This window comes from Phodopus roborovskii, unplaced genomic scaffold (genome assembly GCF_943737965.1).
Source record: "Phodopus roborovskii unplaced genomic scaffold, PHOROB, whole genome shotgun sequence".
In the NCBI taxonomy this organism is placed as follows: domain Eukaryota; kingdom Metazoa; phylum Chordata; class Mammalia; order Rodentia; family Cricetidae; genus Phodopus; species Phodopus roborovskii.
In genome coordinates, this window is record NW_026126135.1 from 76,261 (window position 1) to 99,457 (window position 23,197).

At 40.3% G+C, this 23,197-nt stretch overlaps 1 protein-coding gene across 1 annotated transcript in view; it reads left to right on the top strand.

Annotated features, from left to right (window-relative positions):
- LOC127218496 (SH3 domain-containing kinase-binding protein 1) overlaps nucleotides 1–23,197 on the top strand; it is a gene marked incomplete at its 3' end in the record, with an annotated part of 106,548 nt that overhangs the window by 32,795 nt on the left and 50,556 nt on the right. Inside the window, exons 2-4 of the mRNA XM_051179534.1 lie at nucleotides 8,349–8,452; nucleotides 20,718–20,847; nucleotides 21,390–21,446. Coding sequence (XP_051035491.1) covers nucleotides 8,349–8,452; nucleotides 20,718–20,847; nucleotides 21,390–21,446 — 291 coding nt within the window. The remainder of the gene's footprint in view (nucleotides 1–8,348; nucleotides 8,453–20,717; nucleotides 20,848–21,389; nucleotides 21,447–23,197) is intronic.

Consider the following 23,197-nt stretch of genomic DNA (forward strand, 5'->3'; position numbering starts at 1 on the left):
ATGGCTCAGGCTTCTAATTGGCTAGCTTTCTCTTAATTATTAACCTATTAATCTGTGTATCTCCATATGGTCTTGGCTTACTGGTGATGCCCAGGCCTCAGGCCTCTTTCTTCCCTGACAACTACATGGTGTCTCACTCATGAACCACTCTCTGCATTTCTATTCCCAGAATTCTCCTTGTCTGGTAGCCCCACCTATACTTCCTATCTGGCTATGTCCTGCCTGTCCATTGGTCTAAACAGCCAATAAGAGAAACATATATTCACAACATTCAGAAAGATATCCCCCATCAATCCACTCTTTTGTCTCACTTTTTTTCTTTCATTTTTGAAAAGAAATTTATTTTCATACAATATATTCTCTCTTTCCCACTTCCTTTCTGTTTCTTGTGAAGAAACAAACAGGTATCTAAGGGATAATAATAAAATAAAACAAACAAATTGGAATATGACAAAACTCCAAACAAGGAAAAGGGCCAAAGAAAACGCACAAGAAATACATATAGACACAGACACACATCTTTGCACACACAAGAATCCTGTTTGTGGGGTATCCGATTGTTTGTTTTGTTTTGTTTTTGAGAGTGGAGTAGTTCCCTACCCTTAAGAAATATTTTGTGACACAGATTTCAATAAAAGAAAAAAGGTCAGATTTGTGAGCTGTCCCTCACTTTGGTTTCCTGATGGCTAGATTGAAGCCAGCCCAGTCTTTGTACACAGTATTCTGTACCTGTAGCTGATCAGGAGGCACATGGTATATGTCAGTTTGCTTCTCGATTGGTGGTGCTAATTTTGATCACTTGGGTAAGGCTGTGTCTGCCAGTTTTCTCCATTCTAAGAGGACCATTTCCCTTTTGTAATCTATGGTAATTTGAAGGAGATAACCTGGAGATTCTGTAAACATTCTAGTCCTCAGTAAGCATTACCCAGTGGTTTCAGGAGACATTGATTCTTGCCATAATCATTGGTTACTATGATATCTACAAACTTAAGATCATATATGTCTACATTGCTTTATGTTATTAGTCAATATTCTTTTGCTACAGCAAGAACTTGTGCTTTTCACACCACAACTCTTTACTCTTATCTGCCTGCCTGCCTAGCTTGTCACCTGTTGAACATATCTGACAAATTGTAACACACCCCTCAGTACATGACATCCTGGTCCCATGGGTACCAGGGTACTGGAAGGCCTGTAAAGCTGATTCTTGTGGCCTTTCATAAATTTTGACACAACCATCTTAGTCTCATCTGTTATTTTCTTTTCACCAGCACTGGAAGAAAATGTTTTTGTGGAGATCTAGTTCCTCAGGGACTGCCATTTAGGAAGGCATCAATAGTTTCCTGAAAAGTCTCAAGGTGATGTCAGTGTGTAGCCAAGACTGAGAATCAATGGCTTCACATCCTCTGAGAGTGATAACCTGCTTCTGTACGGTGTTTTTCTATTGCCTAAAATTTGTGGTGCCGAGTCATTGCCTCAGGTTTAGATTTTTTGTGAGCATACCACATGGAGAGACAGCAGGTCCCTGGCCCCACCACAGAAATCATATTCAATAAGGCCTAACATGAACTTGAAGATTCTGGTACAGGTAGTTCCTAAAAGATTCAAGGAAAATGCCAGAAGTAACCCTGGAAACAAGAAATTAGGGGCTTCTAATTTTCCTTTTTGATTTTAACAGTACTTTCTCTTTTGTAATTTGGTTACCAAGTCTCTCTCTCTCTTTCTCTCTCTCTCATTACAGGCATGTGTCAGTGTGTCACCACACCTAATCACCTAATTTGTGGGGTGTTGGGGTTAAGCCTGGGGCTGTTTTGCATACTAAGCAAGCACACTACCAACAGAAATCCATCCTTAATATCCAAATATCAAATAATTTGAACCCTCATAGTTTTTTTTTTCCTGTTGGGAAAGATGTGGAATGTTAAAAAGTTGATTGTATGAGTGTTGGGAATTGTCAGTTGACCCAAAGACTTTCTGTTCATGGTGTTATTTGTTATGTTTTTGTGGTCACAGAACAGATTTGACTTAGTGAAGTTTTCACATGCCACAAGACTGTCTTGTTTTGAGACTGGAATTATGTGTGATTTTCAATTTCAGCCATTTCATTTTTAGAGGAGGGGAATATACTACAGTGTATCCCCCCCCACATTACTAGTGAATTTCATTTAAGATGGGGTCCTGTAGGCCCTAGTTCCCTGTAGCTGCTAGAAACATTTATTATTTAGATCTGATCTTTTCACTTCCTGGGCCATATACTATGCTAGCTCATCTTTCAAAATATTATTATTATTACTATTATTATTATTTTGGTGTGTGTGTGTGTGTGTGTGTGTGTGAGAGAGAGAGAGAGAGAGAGAGAGAGAGAGAGAGAGAGAGAGAGAGAGAGAATATTCAGCTTTGTGGAGTCAGGTTCTCCTCAGATTCTGCGGATCAAAACACTTTTCCCCACTGGGCCATTGCTCTGACCCCTTCACATGGTGCCTTCTGAAGTCTCAAGGCAGAGGTGAGATTTATTTTAGGAATGGCCAGATGGATGGGCAGTAGCATCTCTAGAATTATGTCAACAGGTTTGAAATACTAAGCCTCTATTATAAAATTGCTGGTGAAATAATTGATTGCTATGTCTTCCCCAAATTCATTGTACATAAAAAGAGAGCCAGCATTCTACCTAAAGGTCAATCTGGCACACTACAGGTAAAGTACTCAGTAGGCTTAAGGTTTGAGTATGAGTGCTCAATAGATGTCATTTGGTATTATTTTATTAATCCAGTTCTTTTACGAATGAAATATAGCTGTTAGCTCTAGTGAGAGAGTTATGGTTGTCCCTGCCTTCCTGTAAGTCTATGCACATGTTCTTGCATATGAATACATATTCATGCATGTATATTTTAGGGCCAACATGCTATAAGGCTATTAGGTATAAATGTAGCAATTATGCATGTGAAGTTCCCTTTATTTCTACTTTTTTGGTAAGCCATGTATGCATACATATTTGCATGTGCACTATGTCGATTCCTTCTTTCAGTTATGCATGAGAAGTTAAAGTGGCCTTGCCTTGGAAGAACATAAGTGACATAAGCAGTGGCAGTGGTATTGCCATGAATAATGAAAAACACTTATGATCCACTTTATACTCTTTCTAATGTAGATGTATACTGCTTATTATGTGTGTCACAAGTTGGTCTGAGCAGGAAGATGGTAGCTGAAAATGAGAGATTCCAAGTCCCAGATATGGGAAAGTCATGTTTATTTCCAATTGTCAATAAAACAAAAACAGCTCAGAAGGAAGTGACATGATTACACTACTTTTTCAAGGGAGGTTGTGATTCACTAGTGAATGCCGGTGACATAGTAGGACAAGAAAAAAATGATGTGACACCTTGAAACTTTGTATGTTATGAAAACAGAATGCAGTTGAAATAAAATTTCTCCCAAGTTTGTGTTCTTCCTTCCACCCAAACTAGGTTTTGAAGCCATCACTCACATCCAGGTCATTGACATACAGAGCTGAGGCCCAGAAAAACAAGAGGCCTACAGTTTAGGAGCTTTCTAATGAAAGCCAGAGTGAAGAGTCAGGATGATGCCAAAGTGTACAGAAAGCAGCTGACACAGATTGCAGAGAATTTGGGACTAGTGAATTGATTCAGTTCATCTTTGACTGGAGAGAGACCTCTGAACACAGGCCAAGGGTTTACTGCCATTTACTAGCTTAGTGATCCTGCATAAATCAATTATCTTTGGTGTCCTCATTTTCAAAATAGTTGCTCATCCCAGCTCTTTTATTTATAACTCATGTGGTTGAGATACAGAGATATGGATATCAGGAGGTGTGATGGCCCTTGCCTGTAATCCCAGCACTTGGGAGGCAAAGACAGGAGTGTCATGGGTTTGAGGCTAGTCTAGACTACCTAGTGAGACCCTGGTTCAAACAAAGAAACAAAAACAAAGAGATGGGCATGAGCTAGCTTCATGTAGGGAAAAAAGACTTTCTGCATGGGTTCAAGCCAAGTGACCTTTAGTGTCATCTGCCTCTGAACCCTTTCTTTGTGCCCTCTAGGGCTTTTCTTGGTATGTTGACAGTGTGCATTATGGATTTTATGGCATCAGTTAAGGAATTTCCTCAGAACCATTTAAGAAATTTAGACTGTCCTTACAGATATAAATTAGTGAATTCATCATTGTTTTGGTACCATGCAAACCTTTTAAAGTCTCGAATGCATAGATTTGGTTGAGGTGAAATCAGATGATTCTGTTCCAGGTTCTAAATCTGTTGAATAGTCTTTTCTCTAAAAATATATCACCATAGCCTTTGCCATTTGTACAGTGTTGGGTTAGGTGCTACCTTTTACATTTTAAAAAATCTTTATTCATGTGGTTTATGTATACATGTGTGCCCAGGTGTATGTATGTGCACCATGGGTGCATGCAGGTGTTTGAGAAGTCAGAAGATTTTGGGTCTTCTAGACTTTACTTTACAGGGGATCATGAGCCACTCTATGTGGGTGCTGTGAACTGAACCCAAGTCTTCTGCAAGAGTGGCAAGTATTATTAATTACTGGGACTTATTTACATATAAATTTAATGTTTTGAGAATCTAATGAGATCTAATCATATCTACCCTCCTATTTCCTCCTAACTCTCTTATGTCACAACCAACACCTCTCCCAATTTCATGTCTTTGCATTTTTGATAATCCACTAAGTTCAGTTAGTGCTACTCATATGTGCATGTTTGTGGAGCCATTCCACTGGATAATGGGAAACCTACCCATAGCCATAGCCACAAAAGAGAATGATTCTCCCTCCCCTATCAACTATTCATTAATAGTAGCTTCTAAGTGGAGGTGCCTTAAGATCATCTATGGTGGAATTCTGGATGGCTTGATCTTGTGTAGGTCTTATTCAGGTACTCACAGTAGCCATGTAATGATGCCATGTAAAGACCACATTTCACATCACTCCTCCCCATCCTCTTGCTCTTACATTCGCTGTGCTTCTTCCATAATATTCTCTGAGCCTTTGTGGGAGTGGGATTAATGTAGGTATCCCAGGGGCTGAACACTCAGTCTCATATTGTCAGCACTTTGACCAGTTAAACATCCTGTGACTGTTATCCATGGCAAAAAGACCCTAAGCTGACCAGTGCTTAGTGCAGCTGAGATCTATGAATTTAAACACAATTATTTAGAAAGATGTTTAATAGCATGAGCATAAGAGTAACAATAACAAGTTTTACTCCAGAGCCTATGATCCTCCTCCCCCAGTCATGGATATTTGACCAGGACTATAATTCTGGGTATGAAGTTCCTCCTGTGGAGCAGACCTTAAATACAGTAAATACAGTCACAAAGCAGTGGTTTTGTTATGCTACCTCATAACAGCCATGCTACTATTGTGCCAGTGGACAGACAAGTCTCACTTGGTAGGTCAGCATCACAAAATGCAGAGTCCAGCACTGGGTAGGAACATTGATGCTTCCATAACACCTTCTAGCACTATGAAAGCTAGTCAACTGAAAGTTTTCTCATTGGTGATATTGACTTTTTTATGTTCTGCAGCCAGTATGGGGTGCCTTCAGCAATAAGGTTCGAACCATGTAGTTATGAAGGATAATTAAGGGCAATGACACTAGTCTGTATTGTTTTGGGGATCTCTGGGGCTTCCCTGACTGATAACCTATAAAGAGGTATCCCATGTCTTGTACTATGATTTTCATTTGATAATCTATGTCTTCTGAGAGCGATATCATCTATCCATGCAGGACAAAATTACAACAAAAATGCATTTTGAAACTTGTTCATTAGCTAGTGAGTTTACATAAGGCTTTTCCATAGATTCTTAGTTTTGATTTAACTACCCACCTTTCTCCTGTTCCCCCTTTTCATCCCTGGGTAACTCTTTACTCCACAGTATCCCCCCTTTCCTCTCATTACACATAGTTTCACTATCTTTCCACTCATTTTTTAAAGTCAGGTTATGAGTAGTAAGGTTCCATATGACCTGTAAACCCTTCTTCATTTGGGCTAGCCTTTCCCCTCACCCCCTAAGTTCCCCAGTACTCCTATGCCCCACCCTGCTTAAGCCTTGCTGCCCGTAGTATTTCACTTCACTAACTGATTTTACATAAAATCTACTCTCCCCCTTCCTTAACAATCCTGTCTAAAGTTTATGGCTTCAGCTGGAACCCTTTGGGGCTTTTGGTGTTAAGTCACCTTGGTGCTTTCTGGGGTTATATCAGTTTTCAGACTTTTGTTATTTCATTTCATGCTTAAGAATTGCATTTTCAGAGTTCATTTCATCATAAAAATTAGATAATGGGGAGGGGCTAGTAATGTACCTGCCGCTAAGCTGATGACTTAAGTTCAGTGCCCAGGATCTATCTACATGGTGGAAGGAGAGAACTCACCTCCACAGGCTATTTTCTGACTTCCATGTGCACACTGTGATGCATGTATAGTTCTTCCATCCCCTGCAAAGAAATAAAATGTAAGAAAAAATAGAAAATGAAAATTTATAAATCCATACGATTTCCTCCTAAGGTATGTAGGTATGCAGGGGGCAGGAGAAGAAGTCCATGATTGCCTTGGCTCTCAGACTTTCTTTGCTAGAATGAAACTGTGTATGTTTTACAATGTCTAAAACTTGATTTTTCTTCTGTATTGTTGGAAGCTATAGAGCAGTGGTGGTAGCTTTTTTTTTTTTGAATAGAATCTTACTGAATTGCCTACATTGGCCTGAAACTTAGCATCTTCCTGCCTTAGTCCTCTGAGCTCTGGGATTACAGTTGTGTTCCATCATATCCAGCTTTATGACAGCATCCATTGCACTGACATACCAGTCCTCTAGCCTTGTTCTTGGGGAAGCAGTATGCAATGGGTCCTGTGGCCCACACAGAGCCAGGCCCTCCTTACAAGGTTGTGTGACTCAGTCACCTGACAGGACACATTGTTAGCCTAGGATGTGCCTGTGAGCTCTATGTTTGTTCTTATTAAGATTTGGTCGCTCTGACATTGCGCAAAAGATGGAGATCATTAGTGTAGTAGCTGAACGTGTGATTAGACAAGATATTGATTCTGAACTTCTGCCCTCTTCTTTGTGTTCCACCCTGTTCTTCCTTGGGGAGGTATACACTGAGAAAAATGAAATCGATAACTAGGCCACTGGCTTTTGAAAAATATTGATCAGGGAGCCCATAGATGTAGTTCTAACGCCTTCCCTTTTGTGTGATGTCATGCTGGGGGGTAGGGCTAATGTGCTCTGTAATCACCCCTACAGGGACTTCCTTTTTCAGAGAAAAGCTTAGAAAAGAAAAAGTGTCTCCAGAGGCAGTACCTAGAAATAATGCTGGTCTTTCTAAATGCACTTCTTTGAAGTTGTTGATCCTGTTGATTTTTTTTAAGACCACATAGTGGCATGAAGGAATGGTGTAAGGTGGTCAGCTGTGACTGAGCAATGCCTATCCTATTACTTAACCCTCATATGCCTCTCCCTGGCTTCTACACCACTGCTGCATGCCATCCCACATGCATGGTTTTTTTTAAATGTCCACAATGCATATAGGCAGTATGGATGTTCTATAGACAGTAGCATCATATTTGTACCGCTCCAAGTCAGAGGCTCCCTAGTGTGATCCATTGTGTAAATGACATGGCGTAACCCTGAGTTTCCTCTAAATGAAATATGGCCCTGATTTTTAACCTTGACTTGCCTGGGTGGGTTCTGTGGAAGTAGCCAAGGAGCTTCATAATGCATCCCCTGGGAGACAAATGGCTATGTTGAACCCTGTGGGACTTTTGAAATGGTACCAAGAATAGCAGAAATCAAATTGGTTTTGGGTTATCAGGCCTGAGGTCCAGTGTGTTGAAAGGGTGACATTAATAAGAAAAAGGCCAGGACACTTGCTCATTTACTTAGCACACTTGGGGGAAATGCTCTTTGCCTTGCTAGCATCAGAAGTAGACCATTCTTGTTTCTTTGGCACATCATATCAGCTTTCATTACAAATCATCAGCAAAAAACAGAAAGTGCCATCATCTATGGAAGTATGTCTAAGGCAACACTGTGCTCCAGTGCTCCGGGGTGGGGTTTTTGCCTTCTGCACCAATGGATCAGTTTCTCATGTCCATGGGTTTCTGAGCCAGCAGCTTTCAAAACACCAAGAAGCATCGCTCTGCTTTCTAATGCCTCTCTAAGAGACCAGGGCTGCTGTGCCTCTAGCCACGCCTCACGAAGAGTATTTGACATGAATCGGCTTACATTGCCTGCATGCCTAGGAAGCCTTTCTCTAAAACCTTAGTGTGGGATGTGGGAGAAGAACCAGATCTAAATCTTTTTGCTTTTCCCATCCAGGAGAGCGACGGAGACGCAGATGCCAGGTGGCATTCAGCTACCTGCCCCAGAATGACGATGAGCTTGAGCTGAAAGTCGGGGACATCATAGAGGTTGTGGGAGAGGTAAGCAAGTGGTTGAGTGACACAGTTACCTCATGTGGCTATCAGATCATCCTGTGTACCCATCCATGAAGAGCCCTTGCTGCAGATGCACAGTCTTTGGCTATGGATGTTGAATCTTGAAGAGACTCTAGAGATCATCTAGTTGAATCTCCAAGGGAAATTAATTTTAGCAGAGGAACTCCTTTAGGCCAGATGGGGGTCAGATGTGGGGCCATCTGAAGCCACTGTCTTTGTAACATAACACATTGAGTACGTTTGAAATTCCAATGCTGTGTCATCAACATTCCTGTCTACTTTAACCTGAATGGTCACAATAATAGAGATCCATCTTTAAAGTAGGGATTCAGTTTTCATTGCAGAGAATGCTGGATTTAAAGAAAATGAAAGTGGCATGTGGCATTTATTAGAAGACCAAGTATGTGACAAGTATGATTGGGTTTTTGTTTTGTTTCTGTACTCTTGCATGGCTACGGTTCTGGAACCCTTACTAGGGGTGGCAAGGGATGAAGAAATGACAAACACAGAGACTCATAGAAAATCCTGGATTAAGTGAACTAGGCTCTTTAATGTAGAAGCTGCAGGTGCATCCACCCCACTCCATCCCCCAAAAAACAAACAAAGAAAAAAAGAAAACCCAAAACTCAGTGTATTTATTATACACAGTTGATCAGGGAAGCTGGTTATTACATAATACAGCTTAACAAGGAAGCAGAGTCATTACATACAGCTTAACAAGGAGGCAGTGTCATTACACACAGTTAAAGAGGAGAAAATGTTATTTTATACAGCTGAGCAAGAACATGGGTTTAGAAAATCTCAGAGATATAGTATGTAGGGGAGCAGTCATCAAGTCATAAACATGGGGGATGGGGAAGAAAGCTACAGTGGACATTTTCTGTACCTGTTGTCTACATTTGTGCTCTGACCAGAGGAAGACTTCATCATTTCTGTGAGCCTCAGCATTGGGGTCTTTGATTGGGCCATGTTTATGTCAACAACATAGGACTCCCTCCTCCCTACAGTGCTTTCATTGTTGTCATTCTGCTCTGGAACCCTAGGTCTCACATATGAGCTACACTCCTAGTTCTATGATGAGGTTCTTCACATATTAGCCCACTTAATTATCCTAATCACTTTATGGTACAGATGAGCAAAGACCCACAAATATTCCAGCAGAGGCAGGGCTAAGGGGCAAAACCTGGTCCCTCAGTGCCCTGTGCCATTTTCCCTTGAATGTTTCATCCTGCCTATCCAAAAGGAGCCTTACTAGTAAGATGTTCCTAGAGACACTGGGTGGGCTGCTTGGGCTCTACTCCCTCAGGCTTTGGGCATCTTGTGCGTTGGGCTTAGAACATCATTCCGGTTCAACAGTTGGCTCTTCATATAGAAAGATATAATAAGTCTTCTATTTGCTTGTATTTCCTGGGTGTCAGTTGACCTTTCAGAAGCTCATGGTTTATAGAAAACAGGGTGGAAGTCAAGGAGGTCATGAAGTGCACTATCATGTGGGTAGAAGTGGCAGAACTGCTAGCAGAAGCCAGGTTTCCAGACTCACTGAAACCTAAACTGGCCTCCACTCACCAGTAAGAGGTCTCTAAGATGGGAAGATTGTCTCCAAGAGAACGATGAAAGAACAAAGCTTTGATAAAGATGGAAGGGATGAGTAACTTGATGAAGGTGGCTGACTTAGATTCCAAACCCTATAGTGACTAGGTTAGCAATTAAACTGAGACCTTTGGGGTTATCTTTTCCAGAGGACAGATCATCGGTGTCTTTTTTAGTCACTTTGTATTTATTGAAGCCTGATAAGAATCACCTGCATTGTTTTTGTTTATCTAACTTGTCAAACAAAGTTATGTATCTTTAGTGAAGCAATTAATGGGGTTCCCACCATGGCACTGGGAGAATGTGCTTTAACCCCCTTTGTGTGTTTCTAAGTTTTGGATACTTGGTGCTCCATCTTTAAAAATATCTGATGTCAAGTACTTACATAGGAAACATTTGTTGAAAGTTAAATGAATGGACAGCTGAGCAGAACATCAATTTAATGATGGGCAAACTTCTTAAGAACAGACCTATGGAAGAATTTCTACAGGAAAAACACTAGATGTGACTAATAGAAATGTTAAAAATTGGTGTATGATGTGAGGTGATTAAACAGAGAGAACAACAAATAGGAAAAAACTCTAATGAGTTATAAAATATATAAATGTAACATGTGAAAAATATATTAAGGTACTGTGTAAGATGGTATATGCTTTTACTTCCAGTAGTTTAGAGTCAGTAGAAGCAGGATCTGTTGAGCTCCAGGCCAGCCTAGTCTATATAGCAAGTTCCAGGCCAGCCAGAGCTATATAGTGAGACCCTATCTCAAAAAACAAACATAAAAATTTAAGGAAGCTGTTAGAACAATGCCAAATGATACATGAATTTGCCATAAATGCACATCCCACAAAGGAAACTAGTATTTTGTTGTTGTTGTTGTTTCCTTAGTCTTTTGAGTGTTGGGTTACAGGCATGTGTTACCATGTCTTGCCCTGGAGAAAAATTTTAACTATGTAAAAATATTCTACCTTGCTATTTATTAAAGAAGTGTAAATTAAGATAATAATTAGTAGGTTTCAGCTCATTTAGCAATGCCTACTATAACTGGTGAATTTGTATAGCTATATGATACTTACATGAAGATATGTTGATATCTATAAAATATGAATAAAACTATGACTGGTTTCATTCCTAAGAATTTACCAGCAGAAAATGGTTAACAAAAACGTACACAGAAAAGTGTGTTAATTTTTACAGTGTTTGTAATAATGAAAAATAATGAAGAAAAGGAATTAAGTTGTATTATCTAGCTAGAATACATGAAGCCATTAAGATACTTCACGTGGAGCCCTTTAAATATTGATTTATTATGATATTTTACATTTATAATTATTGGTTATATTCCTCTTAGCTGGGAGTTTTTCAATGGCAGAGACCTGGCTTTTATCTGTCTTTGTATTTGTAGTACCTGGAATACTTCCTGAATCCTAATATGTACCTTGATAAATGCTTGCTGAATAAGTAAGTGAATAAATGGAATTATAAAACAACTTGTTGCAAAATAAATGAAGAGATTAGAACAGAAAATTGCACACACTAGGATATAATCATGTGCAAAAGATCTATATGATCCAAGATTGAAAGGGAAAATGAATTGAAATTGTCTCATCATAGAAGATGATTTTTCCTTTACTGCTTATAGTGGCATCCTGTTCTGCCAATAGAATTGAGGTAATGAGTACAGCTTAGGATGTGGCTTCAGTGTGCAAATGAGACCCCTTATAAGGAAGGAGTCACTTGCAACTGAATTCTAGGCTGCATTTGCAGTTTGCTTCAACAAGAAAAAGGAAAAAGAAAGCCATAGAGTCTGAAGGCTAATGTTTTAATCTGTATTTTCATAATTATGTCATGACTTCTCTATTGTTGTAATTGATCTCATGGATTTTTTTGTCATTATCAGTGTATAATGAAAGATCTGTCCTTCATTGATGAATGTTATATACGTTCATGTCTTCTCTGATTCTACTAGAGCATCAGTTCTCAACCTGTGGGTCAAGATGCCTTTGGGGTTGCATATCAGATATCCTGCATATCAGACATTTACATTATGATTCATAAGAATAGTAAAATTACTGTTATGAAGTAGCAATGAAATAATTTTATGGCTGGGGGGTCACCAAAATATGAGGAACTGTATTAAAGGGTCTAAGCATTAGGGAGGTTGAGAACCAGTGAGCTAGAGACTGAAAAAAAAAATGTCACAAGTAAACAAAATCCTTTAAGTAATAGGGAGAGATGAATGCAAGAACACAGTTATGCTGTGTGATACTGTTGAATCAACCAATCTGTTAATGCAAGTACAACATATTGAAGCTATAGAGAAACTCAATGGTTAAGAGCACTGGCTGATTTTCCAGAGGTTCTGAGTTCTATTCCCAGCAACCATATGGTGGCTCACAGGCATTCATAACTGTTGTCCCAGGGTATTCAGGGTATTCAGTGCCCTCTTCTGGCCTCCAAGGGCATTAGGCATTTACATAGTATACAAAGAAAATACCCACATGCATAAATAAAACTAATATTGGAAAGTAAAACATAATTGTATCTGTAAATATTATAATTGCATCTTTATTTATGAATAATATTAGAGTTGTTTACACAAAAACACAGCCTATTTTTTGTCCCTGGCAGAAAGTTCTTAAGATTTTGACTGTTGGTTAGTTTTGAGGAAACAGTTGAGTCACAGAATTTTAAAAATTATATATGTACAACAATCTATGTTCATTTTCAACACAGTATCATAATAGAAGGTCAGGCCTATATCTAATTGTGTGTGTGTGTGTGTGTGTGTGTGTGTGTGTGTGTGTGGCCAAGGCCTTTTCCCTGAGTATGGGTTGCTGGTTTGAGCTCTTTGCTTTGTGTCTCCACAGTGTACCCTCTCGGACATGCACTTTCTTTACAGTGCATCAGTGCCATTGTAAATGAAGTACTTGGAGTATACTATCCTTGTGAAGTTCCGTAGCTTCCCACCCCCAGATTTTTTAGTTTGGCAGCTGTTTTTTTTTTTCTTTTAACTATCAAATTGTTTCCTTCAACCTTTCTTAGCACAACTTTCTCTTCACACACCTGTTTTTACATTATGTAACCAAGCACATGTCCCTGGAAGTCCTAAAATGTTTGGGAAGAAACAATCTTAGAACCCTGGTAGGATAAATAACATCTCACTTGTCTGGTGGAAATTAACTACCAGTCTTCAGCCCTCAGCGTGGTAAAGGAAGAGAGCAAGTATAGTCAGTCCCAGAGTAGAAGTGGAGGCTGTTCTAGAGAGCCTCCCACCCCACTTACCCCTCCTGGCTGGAGAGTAGACAGTTCAGTTGTAGGAAAGGTCATCACAGCAAATTTAAAGGAATCAAGGTGGCAATATGGAAGGAGAGTGGTAAGCTCTGAATTCTGAGAGTGATTGATTTTCCCGTTCTTTTTCTCCCCTGCGAACTGTGATTTTTAAATAAGTCATTGTGAATACTCAACTTGGGTCATTTTGGTCCAGAGTGGAGAAGACAGAGAAATGCAAGTGGGATTCTCATGACAGAGGGACACATCTGATGTGAGGGCAAAATTACTGGGAGCAGAATCTGTGGTTTCCCTTTCTGTGTTTGAAGACTGCCTTGGAGCTTGTTTTGTTTTGTTTTTCCTGTCTCTGTCATCTGGAGTCTAGGGAAGAAGTTTCTCCGCACCCCCATGTTGGATAAGGCTGATCTTAACAAATCTCTCACAGTGGCAGTGTTCTGAAATTTTTCTTTCTGTATGTTTTTGTGATTAATTTTGGAGGCATTTCTCAATAGTTCCCAGTCAAGCTGGCTGGTGACTGAGGGCTGCAGAATGAGTTAAAGCCTGCACTGGCTTTGTGGTTTTCAAAAATGGTAACTTGCATGCTCCCAAACTGTCTGCATTCTTCTTCTTCTGCCCATAGAAGGAGATTGGATCCACTCGTCTCAAGTTAAGCAGGCTCTGGAGATGCTTTAAACCTCTCACTCAGTCAGATAAACCTCTGTGTGGGTGGATGGCTGCTTCCTCCTCCTTACACTCTTGCTCAAGAAAAGTAAAATTCAGTGTTCTCTTTCATAGCACTTATACTAAAATTTGGTGCATTTCATTAAAAAGCTGCTTGGGTCAGGCAGTGGCAGTACACATCTTTAATCCCAGCACTTAGGAGGCAGAGGCAAGCAGTTCTCTGTGAGTCCAAGGCCAGCTTGGTCTACATAGATAGTTCCAGGACAGGCAGGTCTGTTAAACAGAGAAATCCTCTCTGCAAAAACAAAAAACAAAAATAAAACAAAACAAAAGCTGATTGGTTAATAGGAATCCAAACATGCCTCCATTTCCCCCCATTACTTTAGAAGCACTCCTGTTTCTTATTTTAAAAGACAATGTTAATACAAAAATCTTAGTATTGGAATTTGATCATCTAAATAACCCAGACTGTTCTACAGTTGTCCCCTGTTTAACTTAGTCGTGAACACATCTGTTTTCCTAGTGTGTACAGGTACCAAAGTATTCATATTATGGAGAGGGATGTGTTTAGAAGAGAGGGTAAGCAGAGTGTAGTAATGTACATCTATAATTGCAGCACTTGGTGGGCAGAGCTAGGAGGATCAGTTATTCGAGGTCATTATTAGCTTCAAAAGTAAGTGTGAGGCCATCCTAAGCTACATGAGACCGTATCTCAAATATTAACAGCAACAAGTGAAGAAAAGTAGTTATATTTTAAATCATCAGCATACAGTACAGGCTACAACTATGTGACCAAAAGTAAGTTCAGATGAAGTCTTTATGGTAGATTTGTATAACTATGAAATGTTTCAAATGTTTAAATGCTTACATCATGAGTGGGACTGTATTTGTAGACACTCAGAGATTTATTGAACAGAGTGTACACATTGAAACAGGCTATTTAGTGGTAGAGAGTACTACAAGAAGCTAAGAATCTAAAAAGAGTGACAGATGATAGAATTGACAAATGAGCAAGGAAATGAAGGCAGGAAGCCCTTATGAGGGGGTAAAGAAGGTGCCACCCATGCAGATTTGTTTGGGATGACTGTGGGGTGTATGAAGCAGATGCTGGGGAGTGCAATGTAAAGACATTGATATAAAAGCTACAAGAATGCCTGCACTGAGCTTTTAAAGAGACATAGTATTCAAAGCTTTCTTCCTGATGCTTTCCCCCCCTAAGGCATAGGCATCATCACAGATGATTCCCTCACATAGAGGTGACAAGATAAAACTTGCCCTCTCTTGATTCACCAGAAAGGTTATGTTTCTCATTCAGTTTGTTCTTTGTTCATATTTTCATGTTGGAATGATGGTAAAGCCTTGCAGAGTTCTTTAGGAATCTGGGGATCTGTAGAATAGCTATAATTCTCAGAAGGAGAGACTATGACACTCTGTGGAAGAATGCCTCCAGAAGCCCTACAAGAAATCAAATCCTCCCTTCCCCCTTCTTTATTTTTGAGGGCAGCCAGGAAATTGTTAAATGATCCAAGATAACCTTGAATTCAGGATCCTCTTGCCTCCTCTCCCAGAAATTTCTGCAGGATATGTGTGTGCGTGGGGGGGGGAGGGGCGCTGGGTTTGTATGTGAAAGCCAGAGGTGTCTTCCTTAATTACTTTTCTATATTATTTTTTGAGACTCTCACTGAACCCAGAGCTCAACAATTCAGCTAGAGAGGCTGTCCAGAAAACCGTTAAAATCCTCTTGTCCCTGCCTTGCCAGGTTTGGGATTACAGGTGTGCACCACTGACTGCATTTGTATTCTACGATGTGCTGGGTATATATAGATCCTGTTTGCATGGCAAGCACTTTAGGTGTGGGGACATCTCTCAAGCTCCAGAATGAGATCTTTATCTGTTTAGTTCACCAATGCATCTTTCCCAACATCATAAGGCAGTACAGGATAGCTGGTTAGTAAATCTTTACATCAATGGAATGGCCACATAGGCCATTAAAAACAATTAAAAACAGCAGTAATAATCGGGATCTCTTGTTCCCTTCTGCTCCTCATAGAAAGATTCCCTCCCCCACCCCATCTCCCCCCCCCAAATACCCCACCTTTTGTGACTCGATCAGGACTTGATAGGATTTCTTTTAATGATTTCCCTAGCATGGATGCATTGACACTGTGTTTGACAGGGGGAAATTGTCATTCTGGGCTTCAGTGCCCTTGCCTTTATGTAGGAAATTGAACCAGATTTCTGAAGAGAGCTATTTTGAAAATAAGGATAATTTTTCTCTTATCTCCAGGCTTAATCTTGAGACCAAAACAGCAAACTGTAGGAAGACATTTTATTACACAGCTCTCAGTGATTCTGGTTCCAGGCTTTCCCCCAAGAAGAGCTCAGGTCACAAAGAAATATCCCTTGTGCCCATGGAAGCTGCAATTGGAAGTATCCCCCAGGTGATGAGCAATGGTTTTATTTTCAACCCTCCTACTTGCTGTGTGGCTAATGATAATCCTCTGCTGTTTTCCCCAAGCCTCTCAGGCTATGCAATGACAGTGATACTAGCATCTGGAGTGTGTCAGGGTGAACATACCTTTGTTTCCCCAGTAGGCTGCTGCTGATCCTAAACATCAGGAGTGCTTTCCTGGAATCTCACACTAGAGCTGCTTGGTGGAAAGGGGAATATTTTAGACATCATCAAGCTGAATGGATGGAGTTGATCCAGTTGCCCTCTGCAGCCTGACATTGTACCCCATATCACTAAGCTGCAGGTCCTTCCCTGGATTTTCCCCGTGCCCTGTGATTCCTGAGGAAAAAGGGGGTTATTTTATGATTCTTTATTCAGAGCTAGCACAAGTTCCCCATGCTACAAATCCTATGACTATTGATATGCAGACTCACAGTGAATCCTTGCAACTATCTTAATTCTATCAAAACTCTCTTAAAGGAATAATACACTTCAATTGAGTTGGCATAGAAACATGGAAATGCTAGTCAGTGGAAGTGATGCTAAATGCAGTGAACCAATACTGAATAATCATGAGGACAACCATGGATGCTGTTGTATGCATTCTTCACTTAGGATTTTGTGGTCATGCAAATGTAACCACTACTCCACAAATCTGTATCCTATGTTTTCTCTAATGAGTGTTCTAAATATATTGCCTTGGTTGCCTCCATTCCCTGGTCTTCATTAGGTCCTTTCCCCTTTCTGGAATGTGCTGAACATATCTCCCCTAATCATAGCTATTGTTTCTAATTTCTTAATGTCCAACCTTGAGAGCTTGTTTGGAGGTTCTAGCAGGGGAGCGCAGCTACTCATATACCCATTGACCAAACACTGGTCCTCCTCTATTAGGGGAAGTTCATCCTCTTCAACCGAGTGCACAACATTGGGAGGGACACACATGGAGAAGTGAGGGAGGAAGGAAACACCTACCTAGCCAGCCAGATCAGCTGACTCAACCCTGGCGGTCAATTTAATGGCCTACCTTAGTTTTGATTTATCTTTTCTCAAATGTGTCTTTTACCATCCTGGACCTAAGTGAGCTCAACTTTATATAACAAGTTTGATTTGTCCCAAGTTATGGTCTTTTTCCCATCTACTTATCCTGTGTTGCTAGCCTTAGTCTTTAGTCACACCTTCCTATTTTGGTAGACTGTCACCTTCTTTAGCAAAAAATAAGTACTTAGCATATATAGTTCCATATTCCCAGATCCTAGCATAGAACCATAATGCTTATACCTCTAACAGAGACAAAGGTCATGCTTAATATGCCACTTGAGATGTGTTGTCCAGCTCTGTTAGGCAGATGGGGAAGGAGGATTTATTTTGGCAGGAGAAAAAGGAATGAATTCACAAAACTGCTAAGTTTTGGGATAAAATTTGACCTGGGCTTTGAGTTTTAATGTTCTTTTTTGTCTGTTTGTATTATTTTAGGTTTTTAAATTGCATTTGTCTTGTATGGATAATATATACATATAGAAAAATTCTAAAGGTTCTATGGCAATAGATGCCCATTTATTTATTTTTACTATTTTTATTATTTTACATATCAATCCCAGTTCCTCCTCCCTCCCTCCCTCCCTCCTTCCCTTCCTCCCTCCCATGCTTCCAGACCACCCTCCCATTCTATTCCCCTGCACACACTCCACAGGGAGGGTGGTGCCTTCCAGGAGGGATCAACAAAATTTGTCAAGGCATTTGGAGTAAGGACTAGGCCCCTCCCTCCTGCCTCTAGGCTAAGGGAGTATCTCTCCATCGACAATGTGCTCCCAAAGTCCTTTTGTGGACCAGGGATACATCCTGGTTCCACTGTCAGAGGTTCCTTAGACTGCCCAGGGTTTCTAACTGAGACCCATGTTCAGGGGGTCTGAGTCAGTCCAATGCTGGATTCCTAGCTATCAGTCTGGGGGTCCATGAGCTCCTCCTTGTTCTGGTCAACTGTCTCTGTGGGTTTCTGTAGCCTGGTCTTGTCCTCCCTCTCTGCATCTGGATTCCAGTTCAGATCATGGTTTAGTTGTGGGTGTCTGCTTCTGTTTCCATCAGCTCTATGAGAGCTCTATGATGGTGGATAAGTTAGTCATCAATCTCATTGTCGGTGAAAGGCATTTATGGTAGCCTTTCTACTGTTGCTCAAATTGTTAGTTGGGGGTCAGTCTTGTAGGTCTCTGGACATTTCTCTAGAGTCAGTTTTCTCTTTAAACCTATATTGGCTCCCTCTTTTATGGTCTCTCTCTCTCTGTCTCTTTTTTTCTCTCATCTATTCCTCCCCTGACTCAATCTTCCTTGTCCCAAATGCTTTCCTCTCCTCCCCTTCTCTTTCTCCTAGCTCCCATTGCACTCATCGCCCTCCCCCCACTCTCAATATGCTCAGGAGATCTTGATCCTTTCCCCTTCTGTGAGGGACCTTATATGAATCACTTAGATTCCTCCTTGTATCCTAGTTTCTCTGCGGTGTGAATTACAGGCTGGTGATCCTTTGCTCTGTTTCTACAATCCATATATGAGTGAGTACATACCATGTTCCTGTTTTTGTGACGGGGTTACCTCATTTAGGATGATTTCTTCAAGTTCCATCCATTTGCCTGCAAATTTCAAGATTCCATTGTTTTTTTCCACAGAGTAGTGAAAAATTCTAAAGGTTCCACCTCCTTTTTCTACCATCCCACATCTTATTGGTAACTTGCTTCTTCTCAAAATGATCTTATTTTTCTTCCAAGAATCCAGCCAAATATTCAGAAATTACTTTGCTATTAGTGGATCCATCTCAAATACTTCAGAAAATTTTTCTTTCACTTGCCCCCAGCTAGTGTTCATACCTTAAAACTGAACCTGTCCTGTCAGATCTCACTGCTTTTCTGGTCCAGCTCCCACATCCTATTCAGAAGCTTTACTGCTCTAATGATATTCCAGTCTTTCCCCCCATTCTGGGAGAAACCCACAGGAAATCTTTCTACCTTCTGAGCATGTAGCTAAGAACTTTTTTATTTAAAATTTAAAATTAATTTATATTTAAATTAAAAATGATTTTATTTTACATACCAATCCCAGTTCCCTCTCACTCCCATTCTCTCATTCCCCATACCATCCCTTCATCTCACACCCCATCCACTCTTCAGGGAGGTTGAGGTCTCCCGTGGGGGATCATCAAAGTCTGTCATCATTTGGGGCAGGACCTAGGCCCTCCCTCATGTATCTAGGCTGAGAGAGTATTCCTCCATAGGGAATGGCCTCCCAAAGTCCATTTGTGCACTAGGGATAAATACTGGTTTCACTGCAGAGGCCCCATAGACTGCCCAGGCCTCGTAACTGACAATCCACTTTCTGGGAGCCTGATTCAGTCTTATGCTGGTTCCATTTAAATTTTTTTCTTTAATTGAAAATAGACTTTTCTCTCAACTGTCTAGTTTTGGTTATCTTGAGAAACTTTCTCTTCTTCCTTCCCTCTCTTTTCTTCTTCATCTTCCTCCCCACCCCCCATACTCTTCTTCCTCATCCTTTGTGTTGTTTGTGCTACTGAGAGTATATAAATTAGGCCTTGTGTATACTAGGCAAGTACTTGCCTAAGGAGCTACATTTCTAGCCATTTGATCCAGCTGTGTAACCCTAGGCTGGCCTCACAGGTACTATTTATCTTCCTTACTGTGTCTTCTGAGTGCTGGAATTACAGATATGTGCCATCATGCCTGGTTATATTTTTTTAAAAAAAAAATTAATGATTTTCATAAAGCATAAAGTTACAAAGGAAACTACAGTGAAGTACAGATCAAATAAAAGCAAATTTTGATACAGCAATCTATGTGATACCTTCTTAATACATTAAATAACAAATGCCACCCAGCAGGTATAATTTATACCATTTGAAAGTAGCACAAATGATATTTTGAGATACTCACAGCATCTGTGATGTGATAGGAAAATATTCATGATTTGTTTTGCAGTGAGTCACAGGTCCTTCTAATATTGGTATGTTACCTACTTTCATAACTAAAGGAAATGCCAAATTTCAGTTAGAAGTTGATGAAGTGTTACAGTTTGACTACCTGTATTGGGTTGCAGGTTAACTCCCTTATCTGTCTGAATCATAAGATCATGTGGCCTACTTTGTGTTTCTCTGGTAACTTTGAAATTTTGGGCTCCTCTTCTGTGTGAGTTCTACCATGTAAATAGAAGACATGTCTAACTTGGTCTCATACCTCTGTTTTCTTTCCCTCTATGCAGGTAGAGGAAGGATGGTGGGAAGGTGTACTCAATGGGAAGACTGGAATGTTTCCTTCCAACTTCATCAAGGAGCTGTCAGGGGAGTCGGATGATCTTGGCATTTCCCAGGATGAGCAGCTATCCAAGTCAAGTAAGGAAGTCTACCATACTGAATGGGAAAAGAAGTAGACTAGTGAGCTCTGTCCTAGCCTACTTTATGTACCATTGTTCTATGTCAAAGGCCTGTGACAAAAGCTTGTGGGTATTTTATTAGCTAGACTACCTTGCCCACTGTGATTTATTAAGTTTATCACTGTATAAATGTGAGCTATAGCTATGTATTCTACATGTCTCTAGCTAAGTGAATACCAGCCCTCAGCCATGGTAGTACTGGCTCATGGGTAGCACATGTTGCTGCAGCTCCCTATACCTTTAGAATATCATTTTCCATTCTGTTTGTAATTATATTTTGAATGAACCCACTGAGATGATAAGTATTCCCTAGTATCTTCTGATGAACTTGGGGCTGGGAGGATAACAAAATTATTAGTTGCAGGTACTATGTACAAGATAAATGCATGCCAGTTCCATTGAATATATGACAAGATAGTTAAGAGGCCAGACCTTGCCTTGGATAAGGAAGTGGTCCCTTTTGCAATGGTGAGAACAAACTTCAGGTCTGTTTTTCTCCAGGGCCTGAAGGTTTCTCTCCAGCTTCTCTGCTACCCTTTCCAGCTCATGGAGCAAAAGGTCAGGACCGGGAAGCTTTGTTCTCCCAGTCTCTAACCCAACTTCCCATGTGGGTGTCTGTGTTTATCTTGTGCCGTGTTGAGCCAAGGTCATGGGCATGAATGTTGTAGGAGACTCAGCTATGTCATAGCAGTGTGATGCTACTTGCTGTTTTTCCTTCTTAACAAGAGGAGGACAATCCAGTATTGCCAAAATAATTCTTAAATATCACTTTCCATTTTAAAATTTTTAATTTAGATAACATTCTTCTATTTGTCTTGGTATCCCTTTATCTAACCAGCAGTATAATTGGACAAAGATTTGATTTGGAAGTTGAAGCCATTTCCAGAAAAGTACATAGGTAACATTTTTTGCTTGGTGTCTCAGCAATCGCTCTCTGTCATCGAGTCTGCCACACATAGAAGCAACTGTACTGGTTGGTTGACTTAGTGGCTGGCTGCAGGAGGACCCCTTCCTTCCACTGCCAAAGCTTGAGAATCCGCCTGCTCCAAAATCCGTTCTATCCTTGAGTCTAGGATTTGAAGGATTAGTATGGATGTTTGGAACAAGTAAAGTATTTGGGAACTCCTTTCACCTCTGAACTGGGCCATGTGGTTTTCTGCTACTGGGGTCAATTAAATGAGTATAGCAGAGAGAGTTTCTTTTACCCCTTCCCCACAATCCACAGTAGAATTTTGGCTGCTCTGGAATCTTCTTTTGTACATTAGAATAGTATGCCTGGTAACTAGGTCCCACATTAACAATACTGTATCTCTGGATTAGTGTGGAATAAATATGCTTTTCAGGGGAGGAGAGAAAGATCAGGCTATTATAACTTTATTTCCACGAGGAAAGGAAATCTAAGTTGCAACAGCAATATCATCTATAAGCCACCACACATAGGAAGGTCCTCAGTAAATGACAGCTCTCACTGTTGAGATAGACTTGGGACATGACCAGTTGGTGTTTAGCTATTTGTTTTCTCTTCACTTCCATGCCACTGTAGCATTATGTCTGCATTAAAAAATTATTTTGAAATTCCTTTACTGATGCAGAGATGAAGATTTGGGGACAGCCTCACTGGGTAAGTCCTTACTTCTTGGCATCCTACCATCTTAGCTCTATATATTCTCAGAAGTGAAGAGTTTCAGGGAATGTATCCAAAAGTTTTTGGAACTATTGAAAGAATCTGTACCCCTAAACACATCCTAGGTCATTACCATGGAAAGGTAACTGTGGCAGACTCTATACTCAAAGCATGTAGTGCTGGAATTCTTGGTAGTAGAGGTTTTGACTGAGCATGGAATGGTCTTCTCAATCATTTGGCTTTTACTTACCTGCAGCACCAATTCAGTAACTAGCCTTCTGTTTTAGAACAAGATGAGTCTAGTAGTTTCAGTGGCCATGTTCAGTCCAGCTGTCTATTGGTGAGGAATTTGAGGTCCCTGGAGAAGCATTTAATTCTAACAAGGATGGATGGTTCTGATAAAAATAAAACAGTGTTTGCTGCAATCTCCCTATGTGTGCAGTTAAGAAAAACAGGACCCCTATCTCTATCTCCCTGTCTGTATATATCCATCTCTTTTTTGTCTTCTCCTTTATTTCCTTCTACACTTCATTAATTAAATCTCCATTAAGCTTCTATAGTTACTGAGATGTTTGTTGGTACCTTGAAGAATCACAGACAAATGAGATGCAGATAGGAACCTTGTCCACAGTCAACTTACATTTAGAAAGGAGACACACCAATTCTCAGAATCTCAGGAAAGTTC